General features: G+C 45.1%; 1 protein-coding gene and 1 pseudogene across 4 annotated transcripts in view; one reads left to right on the forward strand and one right to left on the reverse strand.

Annotated features, from left to right (window-relative positions):
• Positions 1-23,492, reverse strand: part of LOC142559716 (nuclear pore membrane glycoprotein 210-like) — a 248,521-nt gene that overhangs the window by 204,947 nt on the left and 20,082 nt on the right. For all 4 annotated transcript variants that reach the window (XM_075671288.1, XM_075671289.1, XM_075671286.1 and 1 more), the window contains exons 2-4: positions 19,440-19,564; positions 3,037-3,165; positions 2,915-2,984 (exon numbers count right to left, since the gene is read on the reverse strand). In XM_075671288.1, the coding sequence (XP_075527403.1) occupies positions 2,915-2,984; positions 3,037-3,165; positions 19,440-19,564 (324 nt within the window). The remainder of the gene's footprint in view (positions 1-2,914; positions 2,985-3,036; positions 3,166-19,439; positions 19,565-23,492) is intronic.
• On the forward strand, positions 20,136-20,348 carry LOC142562628 (U2 spliceosomal RNA; annotated as a pseudogene).

A 23,492-nucleotide genomic window follows, 5' to 3' on the forward strand; every position in this document is an offset into this window, starting at 1 on the left:
CCTTCCTGCGCAGAAGCACTGCTGGAAATTGTCTTTAACTTTAGCCTCAAGCAGATTATACATGCACCAACATGTGTAACCACGAAAACCAGCAATATATTAGACCTCACCTTCTTAAGCGACAATATTCCCGATAACGCAATCTCTTGGGAAACAGTCAATGGCATTGCAGATCACAAAGCAACCATATGTTCATTAACAATACATAACCGGCCGCGAGCGCGAAAGAAAAAGACTCAAATATACGACTGGACAAATGCCGATGACGTTAGTGTTCTTGACTTCCTAGAAGATCTTACCCAGAATTCCTTCGTTGTTTCCACGATGGAAGCATGCCAACTGATAACCCATGGGTGCTTTTCAGGGCTAATGTTGATCACTGTCTCAGAAAATTCATTCCTAAGAAAATAAAAACCGTACGCAAAACGAACCCATGGATATCAAGAGAGATTATACATTTTAAAACGCAGAATTGCAAGGCTCAGAAAACTTAGAAACAAAAGAACTTCTTTCATCAATTGTACAAGAAAAATTAGCGAACTTTCTCACGCGTTGAAGATAGCAGCGAAAACTGCTAAACAAAAGTACTTAGATGAAACCTTAAATAACTTCATTAAAAAATCCCCTAATAAATTTTGGCACTATCTCAAATCTAGGGTTCCGAAGAAGAGCAACTTATTGCCAACAGAAGCCTTAACCAAGGCTACCCAATTTAATCAATTTTTCCAATCAGTTTTCACAGTAGATAATAACACTATCCCAGACAAGATCGCACAGAGAAGTGACATAGGTGAAGTACCATGTGAGCTAAATATAACGGAAGCGGGAATTCTTTCTTTATTACTTAATCTTGATATAAAAACATCCAGCGGCCCAGATAACATTCCAAATACTTTTCTCAGAAGGTACGCTGAATGGGTTTCCAAATACTTATTGCTAATTTTTACAAAATCGTTGAAAACTTCTGAGGTTCCTCAAGAATGGAAAATTGCAAAAATTATTCCGATACATAAATCAGGTGACGCTACAAGTCCTTCCAACTTCCGTCCTATTTCATTCACTTGTACAGCAGGGAAAATTTTTGAGCATTTAATATTAAAACACATCGTAACTTTTGTTGAAAATCATTCTCTAATTAACCCTGACCAACATGGATTTAGGAGTGGTTTGTCTACAACAACTCAATTAACAGAGACTATTCATGACCTAGCATTAACAATCGATCAGCGAGGACAGGTAGACATAATTTTTCTAGACCTATCAAAAGCTTTTGATCGGGTATCGCATCCAAAACTAATCCATAAGCTGCAAGGAATTCTGGGACACGGTATTCTTACAAAATGGTTAAAAGAATATTTGTCAGGACGTCAACAATTCGTTCATTTCGAAGGCCAATCCTCAGACTACGTTGAAGTTTTATCCGGTGTGCCTCAGGGCACAGTTTTAGGTCCCATTCTCTTCCTTCTTTTTATTAACGACATCGCAAATGGCATTGACGCAACGGTACGCATGTTCACAGATGACTGCATTATTTATAAACCAATACAGACCAAGGATGATCAGGTTGTTCTGAATGACGCACTTAAAAATATAGCAAAATGGTGTCAAGACTGGCAGATGACGCTAAATGCAGAAAAAACTGTCTGCATGACAGTAACGAGAAAGAAAGAACCACTAACCTTTCCATACGAAATTCAGCAAAGAGAACTACATAGGGTACAAGAATACAAGCATTTAGGTATAATTATTTCTTCCGATCTAAAATGGAACAAACACGTGTCATACGTGGCAACAAAATCACTCTCAGCACTTTTTTCCCTCAAATGGTCCCTCAGATATGCTTCACCCAACACCAAACTACTCGCGTACACGTCACTCATTCGCTCCGTTATAGAATACGGCGCCATATGCTGGTTTCCATACACTAAATGTGCCATAGCGAAGTTAGAGAACGTACAAAGAAAAGCAGTAAGATTCATTTATAATAAATACCGTCGTCATGATTCCCCAACTGAACTTCAACGCTTAGCCGGACTCCCAACAATTAGCGATCGTGCTAGATATCTCCGACTAAAATTCCTGTTTATGCTCCAGAGCAATGCCCTAAAAATAGACAAAAATAAGTTTTTAGTACACTCTAACGCTAGAATTACAAGAACGAAACACAATAAACAATTATCTGAGTATAGGTTTCACAATGACACCTTCAGATATTCATACTTCCCGCAAGCTATCAGAGGATGGAATATGTTACCACAAGAAGTTGTCGATTGTACATCTATGTCGATTGTACATAAGCTGTCTAACCATATCTTTGTTGCTACATGATGAAATGTGGTTTTTACATTATGTTCTATTGTCACCATGAATGTGCATTGTCTATATCACTGTACGTGAGTACGTATGCATAAGCTTGTTTTTAAACCAAAGCCAAGGCCTCTTGTAAACGATTATCGTTGAACCCTGTGTGAATGATGTATTTACCCTTTTATGAATGTACCCTTTCCTGCCAAAGCCTTCGTTAAGGCTAGCAGTATGTACCAAATAAAAATAAAATAAAAATTTACAATGGACAGTCATGGCTGGTATCAGGTGTTCCTTTGCTCTGCTCTCCCATGACAACTTTGAATGACTACATCAGCATTGCCGTACCTGAAACCTGAGGGTCCTGAACTGTGGAGTGTGCACTTTCTAAAATTTTGGAGACGCATTTGTGCAGATCTGCCCTTGACATTGCTTTAACTGTGTTGAGCGACTCCAGGCGAAGTAATCAAAGGAGGCAAGCTGAGATAAACGAACACCAAGGTGCTGAGCAGCATAGAAAAGCAGTGGACAAATAGGGCAAGAAAAAGCACCTATAGGCCCACAATGGTTTTTGGCAAATTACACCGCAGAGCACCTGCGTGCCACCAACCTGAGCACAGGCTCCTGCTGCTGCAGGCTCCAGTCAAAAGAGATGCCATCCAGGGAGGAGAAGGTATTCCCTGTGCATAGAACCCTGTCAGCCCCACACATGTGCACTGACATTGCACGCACCTTGTCGATCCTGTCCAGTCACCTGGAGCAGCTGTGGTGAGTCCTCCAGCAGAATCTGTGTGGCACCAACCAGCTTGAGGGAAGCCAATTGGTCAACAACCACAGCACAGCGCAATGCCTCATCCGTGCCTGCATTCAGCATACAGCCCGCTTTCCACCCTTGGACTCGCGATGGAACACCCATTCACACAATAACTGACCTTCAATGAGCATGCTGAACAGTGCAGTGACCAACACATGGCACACTTGAGATACAATGACCAATCATAGATTTAGAGCATAGTTGGAAATAACTCTGAAACCACTTTTCTTGCAATTTCAAATGTTATAAGCATCTTCGTGCCATTTGCAATTGAAACCACAAATGAATTTGCCATTCTTAGCACTTCACTTCCAAACAAATAGTGCATCTCTTGGGTGATGGGTGCAATGCAGTCTTCCTTGGGTCGTCACAATTGGTCATGCTTTTATTAAGGCAAAAGCCTTAGACAGCTCACGAGACAAAAAATCCGATGTCAGGCATTATGGCACCAAAATTCATAGGGAGTCGAACCCACTACCTGTGTCGTTAAGGTGAATTTAATTAAGAGCCTCGACCTATGGCGGGGAGACGAACCCTCGACTATTGGTGGGAGTCAAACGCACCACCTTTGGTTTTAATTAAGGCAACCGAACCTTTGCCCTTTGGTGGGACCAAAATTAAATGGCACCAAAATTGATGGAGCCACCTTTTATGGTAGAACCGACGACCTTTGGTGGGAGAAAAGTAATAGGAAGTAACAACATGTTCAAATGAGAATGTCAAGTAATTTAATGAATGTCTCGTGAGCACCCAGACTTTCGCCTTCCTCTTCAGCATATGCTAAAATGACTATCAACATTTTTGTGAATGTTGACTAAAAAAGACACAAATACAAGCACACACACACACACACACACACACACACACACATATATATTTATATTGTGATGTCACAGTAAAGGATGACTTTTACTGAGCCCGAGAGACAACAAAGGACCCTCGGCACAGTCCACACTGATGACATGGCCACACAAGCGATGAAGGTGAAGGGCATAGATATGATGATAATGTACATATGATGAAGAAGTGCACAATAAATGCCCTCACTAATTTCCCTGAACTAGAGTGGCCTTCCTGGCAGCAGCCTAAAGGTACAGGAAACGTCGCATGAAGGGCTTCATACCAGAAATGTGAACCACTTCGGTAGAGTGGCAACAACAGTCAGTTGAGGCAACAACAACGGTCATACAATAGCTGATGGGAGGTCATTTCCAGGACCATGTATAGGCTAATAAACCAGAATATAAATTTCTCACACAACTCAGGAGTGTGAACTGGTATTCAGAGCAGTACTTCAATGCCAGGCTGGTAGAAAACTATGCGATGAGATGCGTCATAACGATCCTTGCAGTTCTATTGTCTGGCCTCGGTGTTGATGCAGGCACGCTCGTGACAATGGGCGAGGTGGGAAACATAATGTGTACTTGTTCATCTTTACCGGGTGACCGCTTTTCACCGGCTAACAAACGCTGAACATTATTGCTCAGCACAGGAAGCGCATGCATGTAACAGAAGTTTCTCGAATGTTATCGATGGTTTTAACCATTGTCTGTTGTCACCAAACCTTGTGTAATCCCATTGTATGCGCAATGCAAATTGTGTAGTACTTTCCGGAAGACAAGCAGGCACCAGGGCTAATACTCTGGGACTTTCAATGACTCATGTACAAAAGCCGACACCCTTGACAGGCATATGAAGTTTCGATTATTGCCGACTGTGCTCGCTGCTATCGTTTGTAGGGTCTCACACATGCTCTTGAGGCAAAGGAATGACAACACAGTAGTGCAAGTAATCACAAGGGCATTTATTGAACCTTTTATATACTAATGCCTCCTAGCCAAATTGCTATCTACAGTACACGCCGATGGGCATGCAACAAATGGAGGAAGTCTTACTCACCGCGATAGCAAGCGAATGTGTTCACTCCTATGCTGGACACCAACGCCCAATCGTTCACGTGCACGGTCATGAGAGCTATGGTGAATTCAAACAATCATGTTCGTCCATTCTGGCGTCATGCTCCTAAGCCTTTCTCAGGACAATCCCACGAAGCATGCATCAGCACATGCGCGGAGCCTCCGCATTGCTTGCCAACCATAAGCCAAAGAGGAAGAGCCTACTCCCTGCTCTGCCCGAGTAACCCCCCCAATAAGTGACGTTAGCAGTGCAACACTCATGCCATCTCTCGTAATATGCTGCAACCACACTGACCGCCGCTGGCACTTAGCTATGGGAGAAGCCAAATTACAGGAGACACGAGAGTCATGCGGGGAAAACAACACCAGGGGACACGTGGGAGGCGAGCATCCCCACACATTGTACTTAAGTGCAGTGTATATTTTTGTGGGCACAAGGTTCACCCAATAAAGAGTTGTCTTGTCATTCACAGTTTTGCTACAGCGTCTTTGACCATCACTACTACGTAACATCTGGTAAAGGTGCTTGCGGGTTCATGTACCGAACGCCCCTACAAAGCCGTGTTCGAAGCCCGAAACCCGAAGACTGCAACACCGCTGTCCCGGACCATAGAGCAAGCCTCAGGGTTAAAAACCTGCCCCCAGAGCATGGACTACTACCCATGATGACCACAAAGACCAAGCCCAGAGCCACAATGATGGAATCAGCATCGTCAGCAGCCATCATACTTCCGACAGCCCAGGGAATAAATTCTACAGTTTTACGTGCCAAACCCCCGATTTGATTATGAGGTAGGCCATAGTGGGGGACTCCTAGTTAATTTTGACCACCAGGAGATCTTCAATGTGCCCCTGACGCATGAGACACGGACGTTTAGGCATTTCGCCATATCAGAACGGGGTTGCTACAACTGGTATTCGATTCCACGACCTCGTGCTTAGCAGCACAACACCATCATAGCCTGTTACACCATAGTTGCACCAAATGTAACTGCACCTTGGTAAGGCCAAATCAAAACGCGCCAAGCATATCAATGCACTCACTTGGCCATGAGGAATTCATAACTCGAAGGGCTGCTGTGTGCCGTTCAATTAGACATTAATGATATTTATTTTATACACTGACTTTATACAATCATGATGTGGTGCCACCTCCTCACTATTAACTGCGCCTTCAGCCTTCACGTGCCCAATGATACACACACTAGGTCACACCTGCAGTCAGGCAGGTGGCCGCAACATGTTGTGTGTAATGACGCGCACACTAGGCACACCTTTAGTCAACCAGAACCGTAGAGCCACACTGGTGTCAGAGAAACTAGCTTGTCTCACACCCCAGAGGCCCTGGTCCGATTCCCACCGTGACTGAAATTTAGCAAATTTTCTTCACAAAGCCATTAATTTACTTTGTTTACAGGAACCTCCCTAAGAAACTTAATGTCAATCTGAGCATTCTTCTATGTGTTTTTACTGTTTGCACTGTCGGCCATTTTTGGTGCCATCATTTGGTCACGCTGCCAAATATAACAGATTTTCACGTAATGGAGCTGTAGTGACAAATACGGGCACCAGGGGTGCGATCGGAGATGGTTGTTTGGCGCGTTTGTTCTGTTACCGACGCGCGCGATTGGCCTACTCCGCGCCGACGACGCCAGCCGCGGGGCGCGGCCACGTTTTTGGTGACGTGAAAATGACGACACGCTCCTGTCAATCATCCTCTCCCACCGAGCATTTTGTCTGCTAGGCGCCGAACCCGACTGGAGCTGGGAAGTTTGGAGCGATCATACGGCTTCGCATGGCGCGTCTGGTGGATTGGATTGGATCCAACAGGCGGCTGCGACATGGCATGTTTGAATCCAATCCATAGTTTAATTCAAGAAAATGGCGCTTCCGTTGGGAACTTAGGTTGTTGCGCTGGCGTTTCTAGAGGAAGGAGGAGGGCGGGTGGCGGTGCGAAACACGTTTGAAGAAATGGCAGAAAGTGAATTCCGGCGTCGTTTTTGTTTCTCGAAACAAATAATTCGTTGGTTGTACAGAGAAATCAACCCCATCATCGGTGCCAGCGAGCCACTGGAATGATGTTGCTGCCTCTTGAAAAGTGCGCCACTCTTCCCGTCACTTTTTTTGTTTCTTTTTTCTTCTCGCTGTGCGCGACACCACCTAGGGACGACGCAAATAAACTAATATTTATAAATTGCAGTAGTCACACGTACTACTATTTGAAAACGTGTTTGGGCTTGAGAAGAAAAAATACATTTTTTTAGATAAAGATTTCATTCATTTGGAAGACGAGAAACATTTTGTTTTGTAGTATACTGTCTGTAAGCAGACGAAAACGATGGAAGTAAACTTCCGGGGAGGTCACCACTTCCTGATTGGCTGCTCTCTCCGCCCCACTGTCACAAATTTTGCATACTGCAACTTTGTGACATTGCAGCGACTGAACAGAATGCGTATTGAACAAAATATCTCCGATCGCGCCCCAGGAGAAGGCTAAGAAGAAAATGGTGGTCGTTGCTGGTGCTCGCTCGGCCGTTGCCAGTTTCTGCACATTCACATAAAACGCTGAGTGCATCTAGCCCTAAATGCGTATTATAAATTGGTGGAGCGTGCTGGTTCCATTCTTCATCCTGGAACTCCATACCTGGACTCTATACCCAGCATCCGCAATGCATGCCAACATACCACAGCAAGGTGCTGCTGCACTATTGATGGTCGCCAGCTCTGGAGTACTAAGACAGCAAGACCCTGTCATTTTCAACAGCACCTACAAGCACGACGTTGAGGACAGGCTCACTACGAATGAGTGGGTAAGCGCCCACGATAAGTGGGATGACAGCGACAAACTCAGCAATGTGAATTTTTACCTGGTGGGTGTGGCTCAGCTGTGGTTGCACAACCACAAAGCTGATATTGCCAACTGGTCATCCTTTAACACTTTGAGGGTCGAATTATTTTGAAAAAAGCTTTCCCAGGTGGTCAAATTACTTTATTGCGGATCTTGAATGTACAAAACGTATAAAGTCGGGAATAAATACTAAAAAATAATTAGGAACAGCATTTTGGTGCCGGCATCACTCAGAACTGCAAAACGTTCAATTGTATTTCCGAGCGTGGTACTCCTTGAAACACGGGTCTACGCACAGCGCCTTATCGCAGTCTGCACACCTAAAATGTGTGTCTGTTCTCTTGGAGCGAGGAGTTGTGTTGGCGCACACATGACATCTCTGTGTGCGGCTGCCTTGGGCAGAGGTCTGATGCACCCTGTCGCGCAAGCGCGTTGCCGCAGAGAGCGAGAATACCTCGTGAGCGGTGGTGATAAACAAGCTAAGACGTTGGTGATAAACAAGCTAAGAGCAGTGACAATCAAGATACAAATCAACTTCCGCCACCCCTGCGAGAGCGTGCCGACAAAGAGAAAAAGCAGCCTCCGCTGCGATCACGCTGCGGAACCGAAACCGCGTTGCCACTGAGAGCGAGAATACCTCGCGAACGGCGCTGATAAACAAGCTAAGAGCAGCGCCAATCAAGATAGAAATCAACTTCCACCGCCCTGCAAGAGAGTGCCGACAAAGAAAATGACGTTTCGCACGCCTCCGTTGCGATACACGGCGAAACCGAAACCGCCAAGCGACGCGCTGAAGCTTGCAATCAGTTCTGTTTATCTCCCCAAGAAGGTAGCGCAAATTTGAAACGCTTCTTGTAAGTACTAAGAGGTGGCAGCACCTCTCGGTGAGCACGCATCATCATTATGGCGCAAAATGTCAAATGGAGGTTCAGAACCGTACCCGTACGGCAAAGACCTTGCGGGACAGAAAACCGCCGTCATACATGTATGGCAAAAACCTTCAAAGGGTTAAAATGAGCTTCGCGGAAGTTGTTGACCGACCCACTGTTCACAAGCTGCTCCTGGCAGAACAGGGCTTACGCAGTTGCACCTGGCAATCCGGTGAGAACTTCACATCCTACATTAAGGATATTGTCAACCTCTGCCATCGCATCAACCCTGCTATGCCTAAAGCTGAAAAAATCACACACATCATGAAGGAGATCGAGGACGACGGCTTCCAAATGCTCATTGCCAAAAATGTCTGGAGTGTCACGGACATCGTTCAGTATGCCGGAGCTGTGACGAGTTGTGGAAACAGCGCATTCCTACATGCCTCCCGAGTTGTGATAAGGCTAACATGTCAGCATTAACTGTAGGCACCGTTTCTACTGACACCACAATGTTAATGCAGCAAATATAGCAGTTTGTCCAAGAGGAAGTGGCACAACAATCGTCCCTTGTTCCTTACATTCCAGAATCCATGCAGGCGCTTGCTCTGACGCTACAGCAAGCCATAGAGGAGCAAATTTCTGAGGTGCTAACGTCCTACCAGCATCTGCCTGTTTCTGCTCCTCTTACCTATGCTGGAGTCAAACGCAGGCAGTCACCAGTAATGCCACTCGGTACTGATCCTGGACGACCAGCAAATGCCTTCTACGCTGCACATGCACCTGTCTGTCGTCTCCATATCCTTGGCGTACCCCGGACAACAGGCCTATCTGCTACTTCAGTTGTCTACCTGGCCATGTCACACATTTTTGTCGTCATTGTGACTTCCGTACTAGTGCGGGCGAAGAAAATCAAGGCTATTTACATCCTGAGCCACAGCACTCAATCTCCTCCCACTCAACGATGGACACCTGCTCACCGAATTGACGTGGCTATGACACATGTCGGTCGCCCTCACCATGTTGCCGCTCACTTTCCCCTATGGTTCATAGCACCCCACACGTTCAAGCGGAAAATAGCCATCGCAGTTCCAGAGGCAAGAATTGTGCTCGTGTCGACAACTTGAAGGCCTCAATTTCTACCTGCGAATGAAACAACCATGAATATTGAAGGTGTTTCTGTGCAAGCACTCGTCAATACTGGAGCCACTGCGTTTGTTCTTAGTGGGGAACTGTGCCACAAGTTAAAAAAGATAACGATTCCGCTTTCCAGCGTCTCCCTGCGTACCGCAACTGTGCATCACATTCAACCTTCAGTGGCATGCACAGCTCACCTTGTCATTCAGGAATTTCATACATAGTCGAATTTGTCATCTTTTCGCATGTTTACACGACATTATTTTGGGTTGGGAATTTTTTGCTATTAACCACACCATTGTTGACTGTGCGCATGCAGAACTTGAGTTGTCGCCGATGTGTGATGCCTCATCTAACAAGCCACCTTCTTCTCGAGCGGCTGCCGCTGCAAACACTTACCTCCTATGTCTTTTGTTTTTGCGTCACTTTCTTGTGGCTATGCTCCATCTTCCACTGCCCTGTCTGCACCCTCCGAAGCCTTCACCTTTCGCAATACCTTCATCCTCCCTTTTGCAGTTCTCACACTCAAAAACTCGGGAACTGCCATTTACGTCACGAATCGGTTTTCTTCCCCAGCCACCTTCTTCCATGGTGAATGTATAGGTCGGCTTGACGATACTGATTCCGTCTATTCTACTCAACTGCCTGATGATACATTAAGTTTTCTCATCGACAGCACTACTCCTGTCACCACTGCCAATTCATCCTCCTTAGAGGCCTTCCTTCCGTCAATTGATTCCAACCTCCCGCCTGCCCAGTGTACCCAACTCTTGGAGCTCCTCGACCGCTTTCAGACGTCATTTGATCACGCGCAATCTTCCTTGAGCAGCACATCTACCATTGTTCACCACATTGATACTGGCACCCATGCACCCCTATGCCAGCGTCCATGCCGACTTTCTCATGCTGAACACTATTTCATTGATGAACAAGTCAACAACATGCTTCATCTTGGCGTTATTCAGCCCTCACACAGCCCTTGGGCCTCCCCAGTTGCACTGGTGAAGAAAAAGGACTGCAGCATCAGATTTTGCTTTGAGTATAGGCACCTTAACATGATCACACAAAAAGATGTTTATCTGCTGCCCAGAATCGACGACACTCTCGAATGCTTGCAAGAAGCAGAGTTTTTTTCCTCTTTGGACCTTCGTTCTGGGTACTGGCAAGTCCCTGTGAATGAAACTGACCATCCCAAGACTGCATTTGTAACCCCAGATGGTTTATATGAAGCAGGGTGTGAGACCAGGCTAGTTGGTATTTCATGCTGAAGTGACTAGCGCAGGAGTGGGCACAGGGCACAAAAGGGCAACAAGGACAAGCGCAACTTCCAACTGGTGTTTATTGCAGAAAATGTTATGAATATATACTCTCGCGCACTTGACCGCAATCAGTTGTGCACGTGCAAGACAACATGGTCATCACAAGCAGACAAGAGCGCACCATGGCAGGGACAGGGCTTAAGGCTGTCTGCCACAGACAGTCCCCAGAAATGCAAATTCTTTAGCGGTCAATGCTATGGATGGTTTGCTGAGGCAGTTGCCTTCTGCAATAGCTGCTGTCTAAATGAAGAGTCTAACGTTTTCCTGCCTGTGGGTTGCTATTATTTCTGTTCTTTTCAAAGACTGGCTGACATGTCCACTCCTGCAATAGTCACTTCAGCATGGTTTATGCGAGTTTAATGTGATGCCGTTCGGCCTTTACAATGCGCCTGCCACCTTCAAACGTCTCATGGACAACATTCTTAGAGGCCTTAAATGGCACACGTGTCTTTGCTACCTGGATGATGTCATAGTCTTTTCAAAGGACTTTGGCTCCCATCTGACTCTTCTTGCAAGCATCCCTACTTGCCCTTCAGACACTGGATTGCAGCTTAATTTGAAGAAGTGCCACTTTGCCGCCCACCGGCTTACCGTTTCAGGCCATGTTGTCAGCAAGGATGGTGTCCTTCACGACCCTGCAAAGCTTCGAGCCGTCGCAGAGTTCCCCAGGCCGTCTACACTGAAAGAACTCCGTAGCTTTATAGGCCTGTGTTCGTACTTTCGTCGATTCGTGCGTAATTTTGAGTCCATAATCGCCCCCTCAACGCAGCTACTTGCCAACAGCCAAGGCATCTCGGTATGGTCTACCTCTTGCGAAGACATGTTTGCCACATTACGCCATCTGACATCCCCACCTATTCTATGCCACTTTGACCCGGACGCTCCTACAGAAATCCACACAGACGCTAGTGGAGGAGGCCTCGGCGCTATTCTTGCCCAGCGTAAGTTGGCTTCAAAGAGTGTGTCATATCTTACATCAGCCACACTCTCACCAAAGCAGAAACAAACAATTCAGTCACTGAAAAAGAATGTCTTGCAATCGTTTGGGCAATCATCAAATTTCAACCTTACGTATATGGCCGTTCATTTGATGTCGTGACTGAACACCACGTCCTGTGTTGATTGTAGTCATTAAAAGACCCATTTGGTCGCCTAGCTCATTGGGCGCTTTGTCTACAGGACTATGACATCCGTGTTGTCTACTGGTCAGGCCATAAGCATTCACTTTCACGCTCCCCACTGCCCGTTGAGTATGGTGCTCCGTCTGTCTCCAGCCACGATTCTTTGTCTCTTACATTCGCCGACATGCCAGCAGAGCAACGCCGGGATCCTTGGATAGCCTCTCTTCTAGAGTATGTCTCAACCATGCACCACCGACCACTCACTTCGGCGCACTGCTCACCACTTTGGCATCCGCGAAGGACTCCTGTACCACCACAGCTGCCTACCCGATGGCCATAAATGGTTGCTGGTGATTCCTCGCCATCTACGTTCTGACATCTGTGGCACTTTTCATGCGGATCCGCAACGTGCCCATGCCAGTGTATTAAACAGATATGTACATCTACTGATTTGATACTACTGGCGAGGAATGTACCGCTTCGTTCGGCAGTACATCTACTCATGTTCCAAGTGCCAACGCTGCAAGAGCCCACCTCATAAGATAACAGGGCCACTCCAACCATTGGCTTGTCCCTCCCGACCTTTCGACCGTATCGGCATTGATTTGTGTGGCCCTCTACCGCACACCTCAGATGGCAACTGCTGGATCATCGTTGCCGTGTACCACCTCGCATGCTATGCCGAAACTTCAGCGATCCTGGCGGCAACAGCATGTGAAGTCAGCTTGTTCATCCTTCGCAACCTCGTTCTTCAACACAGTGCGCCTCGCGAGCTACTGAGTGACCACGATCATTCATTCCTCTCCGAAGCTGTAGAAGCCCTCCTTCATGAATGAAACATTGTCCATAAAACTACAAGCGCCTATCATCCGCAAACCAGTGGTGTGACTGAACGCTTTAATCGTAATCTCGGAAACATGCTCACCGCGTACATTTCCGCTGACCAGACTAACTGGGACTGCATCCTTCCCTTTGTTACGTATGCTTACAATAGTGCCACCGAGTCTACCATGAGATTCTCTCCCTTCTTTCTTTTTTATGGTCCCGAACATTCCTCGTTTATGGAAACAATTCTTCGACTCTATCAAACAAATCAGACAAATTTTCGACTCTATTCGAAGCTGCCACTTATGCTGAAGAATGTCGTCAGATCGCACGCTCACTTACCACACAGAACAAGCCAGCCAGAAACATAGTCATGACACAAGCTTGCCTTTTCCATCATATTCAGCCGGAACGCTGGTATGGCTCCCCATTCACTCCTCTACTTCCAGCCTGTCTACAAAGTCTAGTTCAAAGTATGACGACCCTTACCGGGTTCTTCAACAGACGTCCCCCATTCAATTACATCGTTGAGCCTATTCAACGATTTATGGACCAATGGCGCCACAGGTGCGAAATTGTTCACTTCGACGAACTGAAGCTGCACTACGACCCACCAGTGCTCCCTGTTCCATAGGTTGCCAGGATGGCTCCTTTCTCGCTGGGGAGTGATTGTAGTGACAAATACGGGTGCCAACAGAAGGCGAAAAAGAAGATGGTGGTTGTTGCTGATGCTCGCGCTCGCTCTGCTCGGCCGTTGCCTGTTTCTGTGCATTCATAAAAAACGCTGAGCACATCTAGCCCTAAACGCATACTATCAGGACATATAATGGTTTTGCATTAATAAATGCAAAAAAAAGGACAAAGTGAAACAACAAACATCAACATACCAGAAGGGCAACAAGAATCTCTAATATTAAAGTGATGTGGAAAATACACATTTAGCTCCATAAATATGGTGTATATTATATACCCTATACAACCGTTAGTGAATGCATTCACTAACTGTTATAGCTAACAGTTACATATGCTCTATAATATATATACCTGCACTCACTGAAAGCGTCAGTGAGTTTGTCAGCCTGACTGGGATATTAGTAGTCATAACTGAGACAAACGAATCAACATTGTCTCTCATGGAATGCTTTTAAAAAAAATTTTGAATGTGTGCTATATTAAAACAGCTACAAGCGGTAAAAAATACCCTGCTCTTAAGCCAAAGCATTCTTCCTGAAATCGTATTCTGTGAAGCATGTCCCACCTCCTTTGGCACAAGATCGTCCTGTAACACAAGTTTAGTACCTCCAGTTAGTCTGAACCAAGCGTGTTCTCTTTCTGCTCAATTTTTTATCATTACAGTGGTAACTGTGGATTCTACAGCAAGCAGTTGCTGCAGTGCACACATCTGCAATGCAGAGATACGCAACCGCTGTAACCCACCAATCGCCGTCCACAGGGTTAGCATCCATACAGCCCCTTTCACAGAGCCTGGCAATTTAGAATAAACGCTTCACGCTGCTCCTTACCTTACTCCCAAATGCCCGCATGCAGGCAGCTGCATGTTTGAAAAATTGTAAAATGTCTGTTTGTATCTTTTCCATCATTTCATCGATTTTTTTCATCATTTTTCATTTGTGTTTATGCCATCTAGCTCATCTACTGTCTGTTTTGAATTACCTGCTGAAATAGACCACATGCCGGAAGTCACCTTTTGTGTCGATGGTATCCGTAAATTATTAAAAGATGTGAACCAGGTTAAGGCATGCGGCCCTGATGACATTCCTGCCGCCATCATAAGGAATTGTGCGTACCATGTTATGCTTTTATTTCACTCGGTTGTTCCAGAAATCCCTCAATGAAATCGACACGCCTCATGATTGGAAATTAGTGCGAGTCGTGCCCATACATAAGAGCGGGGTGCAAAACTCCGTTCAGAACTATAGGCCTGTTTCCTTAACTAGTATATCTAACCTGCAAAATTATGGAGCATTTAATATACAGTTGCGTTATGGCCCATTTAACTAAACATAATCTCCTAAGCCCCAGCCAACATGGTTTCAGGTGTGGTTTATCTTGCAATACACATAGAATTTATTCACGATTTAGCCTCTGCAGTTGATAAGCAACAAGTTGTGGTCTGCGTTTTCTTAGATTTCAGTAAAGCATTTTATGTAGTCACACACAGTCTCCTACTCTCCAAATTAAGAGCATATAACTTGGATGGTAAAATAATAGCATGGATTGCCTAATATTTGTCATTGCAGAAACAGACTGTTGTTCTGAATGGTATATCCTCGCAATGTGCATCAGTTACGTCGGGAGTTCCCCAAGACTCTGTGTTGGGGCCACTATTGTTTTAGCTGTATAGTAATGATATTTCAACTGGTATACAGTCTCCATTCAGGATGTTTGCCAACGATTGTGTTGTTTAAAGTCGTAGATGCCATTTCCGATTCACAAATCCTGCAAGTCGACTTAAATACTATAGCAGACTGGTGTGTGCGTTGGGATATGTCATTAAATATAAATAAGACTGTTCACGTCACCTTCACAAGAAGACGAGACAATCATCTGTATAGGTATAGAATAAATTATTTAACTCTAAACGTAAGCAAGGAATTGAAATATCTAGGTGTGTTTCTTACTTCTGATTTACGGTGGAACAAGCATGTTAACTATATTGGAAATAAAGCAGCATCAGTTTTCGGATTCTTGCGGCGCAATTTTAGTCATTTACCGAGTAACTTAAAAATGCAGTTGTATTTCAGTCATGTACGTTCAATACTTGAATATGGATGTGTTTGTTGGGACCCACAAACATCTGAGCTTAGAAAATAAATTATAAAAAATCCAGAATAGGGCAGTTAGATTTGTTCTTGGTAACTATAGCCGGCAGCTTAGCATGACAGAAAGCAAACTTAAACTTAAATGGCAAGAGCTGAAGGATCATAGAAGGCATATCAGATTAGAGAGAGAGAGAGAGAGAAATAACGTTTATTTGCACCCGCAAAAAGAGCCCCGAGGAGGCAAGAGTCTTCCTGTCTCTTCGGTTTACTCCTCCCCTTTCAGCTGGCTGATGCTCCTTGGAGCTCAGCGGTGTCCAGGGCCATGCGGATGACTTCTTTTTGGTCATCTTCCTTCGAGCTGGTCATTAAAGTCTCCCAGGATTGTCTATCCCTATCTGGTTTATTGTACCTAGGACATGTCCATAGTATGTGGATCATGTCCGCCTTTGCCCCGCAGTGTTTGCAACTCATGTCCTCAATGCTATTATGCCATCTCTTCAGAATGTAGGGGTTGCAGATCACCCCCGCTTGGAGTTGCCTCCATGTTATCTCTTCTTGCTTACTTAGTTTCTTATGCACCTCTGGCAGTGTTTTCCTTCCCATTCTATAATAATCGAGAATTTCGCTGTAAGTGTTTATACCTTCCTCTTTTTGTAGGGGCTCCCTGGCTGTAGAGGCTGCATTGGTGTACCGGTAAATAAGCTCTCGGGCCAATGCATGCGCTTTCTCATTGCCGGGCAAGCCTTCGTGGGCAGGAGTCCATATAAGGTTCACTAATTCTTCTGGAATTGGTCCTTTCTCCAATATGTTGAGCGCCTCCTTGGAGATTCTCCCTGCGGTATAATTCCTGATAGCTGTTTTGGAATCTGACACTATGATTTTCACCCCTTTTTGAGTCAAAGCTAGGGCTATGGCCACCTCCTCTGCAACCTCCACACTGTTTTGCGGGGTACTGCAGCTCTTTGAGTTCTCACCGTTAGCCTGTGTCGTCACTGAGACAAAACCTGGTCTGCTTTCATATTCTGCTGCATCCGTGTAGAACACCCCTTGCTGTTTATCTAGTGATTTTTGTAACGCTTTAACCCTGTCTTTCCTCCTGTCCTGGTGGTGACTGGGATGCATATTCTTCGGGAGTGGTGGTATGCGTATCCTGTCTCTGATTTGTGACGGGATGGATCCCGTGTTTCTTACTTTGTTGTTAGTTTTGTATCCTAGTTTCGCTAGGATTCTCAGACCACCTCTGCTTCGCATTAGTCTCTGTTGCTGGGAGACTAGTGTGGCTTCGATCAACTCTTCTAGGGTGTTTGAAATGCCCATGTTTAGTATCCTCTGCGTAGATGTGCATGGTGGCAGGTTTAGGGCTGTTTTAACTCCTTTCCTAATGAGGATTTCTATTTTGTTTTTCTCGGCCCTTGTTAGTTTAAGGTACGGTGTTGCGTATGTGATCTTGCTGATCGCGAAGGACTGTATTATCCTTAATAGGTTAGCCTCCCTCATGCCTGCCTTCTCGTTGGCTATTCTTCGGAGGAGTCGGCATGTTTGGCTTACGCTCATTTCAAGCTTTCTAATCGTTTCCGTATTTCTTTCATTGTCCTGAATGTGCATGCCTAGCACACGTATAGCTTTTACGTTTGGAATCGCGTCCCCATTAACAGTGAGTTTTATCCCGTGGTTAGGGATTTTCTTTAGCATTTTCTGTGGACTGATGAAGAGAGCCTCCGACTTCGTAGCTGAACATTGAAGTCCGGCTTTTTCTAAGTGCTCTTCAATTATATTGATGGCCTTTTGCAGCGTTTCTTCTATGTGGGCGTCACTGCCTCTATTTATCCATAGGGTGATGTCGTCCGCATAGATCGTATGTTCTAGCCCCTGTAAGTCCTTAAGTTTGTGCGGGAGTCCAATCATTACTATGTTAAAGAGAGTGGGTGAGAGCACAGAGCCCTGCGGTGTCCCCTTATTACTGAGCACTATCCCTTTCTCCTCGTTACCCCCTAGACTGACCGTTACTGTTCTGTCAGTCAGAAAGTCCTTTATATACTCGTAGGTACGTCTCCCTACGTTTAGGCTATTCAATTGTTCTAAGATTGCCCTGTGGTCTACGTTGTCAAATGCTTTGGCCACGTATCAGATTAGAATTTTTCCACAATATTTATTATTCTAAAATAGGTATAAACTGCGAACAATATATTCAGGCACCACACTACATATCTAAGCGACTTGACCACTGTTTGAAGGTCAGGGAATTTTCTTGTAGGGGTGACATCTTCCATTATTCCTTTTTTGTTAGGACTAGTCAAGATTGAAACAGTTTGCCACCAAGCGTTGTATACATGACAGAAAATGATGCTTTTTTCCCCGCATTGAAATAATTTGTTCATGTATTTATTCAAGTCTGTAACCTCTCTGCTGTAATGCCCGATGGGGCGATGCGGGTAACTAATAAATAAATAAATAAATAAATAATTCAAAAGGACAAATTATACTATGTGTATACCTATACTTTCAAAACATTAGTGCAACAGCATCTTTAAAGCATTCCCAATGGTGTCACAAAAGACATAGCATGGACAGGGGCGGCAGACAACATACGGAGAGGCATCACTTCGACCAGTAGGGCTGCAAGATTATTAAAATGCATTTAAATATTACAGGGCTTGTGCAGGGAATATAAACTTGGCCATTAATGTTCCCAAGGGCTTCCCCTACCAAATTATTGCGTTCGTGCACGAGCAAAAACCGTAACTTCAAACACGGAACACAGTAAAACACTGCATTACTCTTCTCGGTCTTCAACTTCTAACAAGAACAAAGATTTCATAAGTGGGTAAAAGTGCAATCAGAAGACAGCACTGTGAAGATATTGCACCAGCTCACATCATGCATAATAACCTGTTATATGAAAATTGTTTATAATTTTCGTATTATAAACAATTAATAACAAAGTTAATAATTAACTAAGTACATCATGCTACAGTTCAATGAATGACAATTCATTGCGGCTACAGCAAAAGGAAAAGAAAAAGCCACGGAAACTTTTTTTCGTGAACACTGGATGTGACAGGCCAGTCTTGCCTAGGCGAGGTGCATGATAACGGCAGGGCGAGGAGGGAGGGGGGTGCTTTCCTGGAGCAGCACAGAAATTTGAGGGGGGGGGGGGGGGGGGGCTCTTGCATGGATGGAGGTGCTTCTGGAAATTTTATGACAAATGTAAAAAAAAACGTAGAGATGCATGCCCCGTTGTTAGGTGAATTACACACACACACACACACACACACACACACACACACACACACACACACACACACACACACACACACATCGCTCCCCTTTGCAATAATCACTATCAGTGTGAATCGCTCCATGTGTTGCAGGTGATTTACACTCAAGTTTCGTGCACGCCATTTGTGGGTATATAACATACTTTTGGAAAGGGCGACCCAACAGGCTAAATACTAGCCGACACACAACAGCTGCATCTCATGCAGACACAGAGAGGCACCCACGTGGCTCACGTGCCACCACAGTGGCTTCCTGGCGGCTGGCCTGGCCCCACACGGCAGACACGCTGGCGTGCTTGGAGCAGGGACCTCCAGTGGACACTGCAGCCACATCAGGCCGGCTCGACTCCCTGCACATAGATAAAGGGGGTAGCTGGTGAAAAATTCAACTGCCTCCTCACTTTCTGAAAGAAATGCCATGGCGACAACACAGCTGTGGCTGTCACTGTGCACACACCGCCAGGGAGAAGGTGGAAGGTAAAATGACCACAAGAAACACATCTGAAACATTACTCTTCCCTTGCAAAGTATCATACTTTTGCATTGCACTGTCCACAAACAGATAGACTGCCATTGTAAACTGAACTTGACCTGAGTGATCCGAAGAAAACAACATTGCGACATGTGGACATCCAATGCTAGGGAAGGTGGTCTATCGTACCTATATAGAAAAATTTGTGGGGCTGCAACATTCATATGGGGACGGACTACAAGCGAAGCTGTTTAGGCTGTTTAGGCTGCATACATGGACTGCACACAATCTGAAACCATACATTTTCTTTTTCATACAAGTGCCACCACTGTCACCACACCTCCGACGTGCATGACATTATAACCACAGAAGCACAGGCCAAGTGCACAGGCGCCGTTGCTACTCTTTTCCCCTCTCATTATTCATCAAACAGGATTTAAAACAAATTAAGCACGTGTTGGCCAACTTGCTACACTAAGTGCACTTTCTAATATATATATAATGTGTGTAGTGTTTCTCTTGCAACGCCGAATTTATGTGGTTCTATTCAGACCCAAGATAGTAAACTTATTTTTGGAAGTTAGCGGAGTGCTTGAAGCCTGCTTCACCTCCACAGCGGGTTCGCCCGATATTGCACTATCTCCGAGATTGGCCCACGCATTCATGTCCACGCACCGTGATATGGATGTAAACAGGCATCTTTTAGAGAAGGCACTGATTTAAGCAACAAAAGGATTGGAACAAAATGACAACAGATGCACCAATTTAAAAAGACTGTTTTAGCTCAGCATATCTAACACCTCACTCCAAAAAAATTACAGTGCATTTACAGAACCATCACAGTTGCATCAACATTGGTCTTTGCATGGATACATCCGCGAAAATCTGTATTCAGAATCAACTGGGGCTTATTACTTTGTATCACCTACTTTCTTCAGCCTTGCAGCCAATCAGCCACTGGTTGTGTTCTCGCCAGAAGGCTCACTGGGGGCTTAACAAACTCAAATGCGAGATCTAAAGTGCTCTCGGTAACACAGGAGGTAGCTGTGCAAGCGTACAAAAATAGCATATAGTGCTCCTTTTGTACAAGAATGCCAGCTTGCCAAAATACAAGGAATACAGACTCCACAGTGGACCATGTCAACAAATCGCAGAAGTTTGACTCAGCACATGAGCAATGTTCACCCACATCGGACCAAACCCAGTCATTCCCTGGTACGGTCCCACAAACAGAAGCGGGCCGAACAATCATGTTCAGCCATGCCGGTGTCGCACTTCAAAGCCTTTTGCGGAGCAGCCTTACAAAGAGCACCAATGAGCACACGGTCAGTCCACACACGACGCATTCCCACAGACCAGGAGGAAAAGGTTAGTATCCAACCTATCAGACGGTGCTAGCATAAGAACACTTGCACCATCCCTCGTCGTACTGTGTAGTTACTGCATCGACTCCCTCCTCCACGAGTATGCTGAGCAAGGAAGCCGAATGCCAGGAGGGGTGAGAACCTTGCAAGGAGAACATCAGGCGATGTGAGAGCCGGGCATTCTCACAGGCTCAATAAAGAAAATGGTGTGTTCGATGATGGAATTCAGCGACAAGCAGCTTCCTCTTGACATTATGCTGAGCGACCGGTTAGTTTTTGGAACGTTCCACAGCATAGCATAGCAACGCTTGTTGGCCGAGAAGAACCTGGCTTCTGAGACTGCCTACTATCTAGCAGTCAAAGCCAAGTCTGCTGCAAAACATCGAAGAATTATGGGAAGTCAGCGTCAGGAAGGCCTTGACATAACAGCCGAAACAGACATGCAACATCATATGTAGTAGCATAAGAGAGGGCAGGATGAAAAGGCTTCAGGCGAGCAGTTGGAACAGGGGTGTTTTCAGTGCTTGGGCAAACATGCTGCATACCACTGCAAGTTCATAAGCACAGTGTGCTTCAGGTGTCCGGGAGAGGACACTTATTTATAGTACCCTCAGGGCTTGCATAAAGCATTACAGAGGGGAGGTGTTAATAAATACAGATAACCATACAAAGAAGAAAACACAGTCAGATAACAGTGCATCGTCCAATGTGAAAATAATGCAAGTTAGAGTGACATAATAAGCATATCATAAAGGTGCAGACGAAATATAGATGCGTGGTATACATAGTGATAGAGTGAGAAGATAAGCACATATAATACACACATCATATACGCACATCATAATACAAAGTATACTGTTTGCAGATTAGGTAGGTGGTACTATGGAAATGACTTATCAACACTACTGGTCAGAAGAAAGCAGAGCTACTCAACACGTGCCAATATATTAAAGTCAAGGTATACTAGCTAACATAAGTAAGTGCCTTATGTCATCAGTGTTAGTAATACAGACTAGTGGATCCGGTAGGCAATTCCATTCCTGGCATGTTTTTGGATGAAACGAGTTACTATAGGTAGACGTTCTGTGGGATGGGATGTCCACTTTATGACAATGGTCCAAGCGTGCAGAAGTAAACGAGGCTGGTTCGATATAGCGTGATTTGAGCGTGAAAATTGAATGGTATATTTTATGGAACAAACAAAAGTGAGCAATTTTCCTGCATTTGGTAAGGGGATATATCTTAAGGGTAAGTTTCATGCTAGTTATGCTAGCTGTGCACTGGTAATTGTTAAGAATAAAACTAACAGAATGATTCTGTACAGCTTCTAAGGTGTTAATTAGTGCTAATTTATGAGGGTACCATATTGACAATGCATATTCTAGGTTAGGTTGAATGTAGGTGACATATAGCTGATGCTTTAGAGCAGAAGGTGCCAGCTGGAAATTGTGCTTCAGGTAGCCCAGCATGCAATTAGCTTTGGATGTATTATGTTCAATATGTCGCTTCCATGAGAGATTATTTGTAATGTGCACTACGAGGTACTTACAACATGATACTGATTCGAGTGAGATGTTAATGTAGTAATTAAGAAAAGTTACTTGGTTACGTGAGATTCTCATGAATTAGCCAAAGCATGCAGGAAGAAAAGAAAGGGAGTGGGCAAGCAAACCAGCAGTTAGAAGATATCTCAAGTTCAGCGCGAACTGAGTATGATTACTTGCTAAGTATTAGCCAAGTGACCAGCGGTTGCCCCAAGTTTATGGTTACCGTGAGCATTGGCAAAGAGTGTCCATGGAAGTGGACTCAGGAGCAGCTAGATCAACTATCAGCCAAAATGCATTCAAGAAAGTGAAGGCGGCAATGAGCATTAAGCTTGAAGAAGCAGACGCTCAGCTCATAACCTGGATTAAGGAAGCACTGGACGTCGTCGGGAAAGCCACTGTTCCAGTCAAGTTCAAAGAGCAAGACTTCCAGCTGCCGAACAATGGTAGCACACCTTTGGGCCGTGATTGGTTCAAGGTTTCGAACATCAATGTAACTGGGCTGCACAGCATCAGCCAAAGTACAGAAGCCGTTATCGACAACTTTCCAGACATCTTCAGCGACAGATTTCCAGGTGCCGCCCTAACGCCAGTGCACATCGAGCTGAAGCAGGACGCCCAGCCAAAGTTTCTGGTACCAGCAATTTGTCGTGAATGATGCTTCAGCAGCGCAGGGTTATTACAGGTAGCTGCATATCTTGACAACATCCTGGTTGCCAGTGAAACGGCAGAGAAGCACCACAAGGTCCTCACTGAGGTGCTCAACCGACTGTCAAAAGTGGGACTGCATGTTCAAGGCACCAAGTGACAGTTCTTCAAAGAGAGCCGGGAATATTCGGACCACCGGACAGATGCAAGGGGCATCTACCTGTCAAAAGCTAAGGTCGATGCTATTCCC

The sequence above is a fragment of the Dermacentor variabilis genome, chromosome 10 (genome assembly GCF_050947875.1).
Source record: "Dermacentor variabilis isolate Ectoservices chromosome 10, ASM5094787v1, whole genome shotgun sequence".
NCBI classification, from domain to species: Eukaryota; Metazoa; Arthropoda; class Arachnida; order Ixodida; family Ixodidae; genus Dermacentor; species Dermacentor variabilis.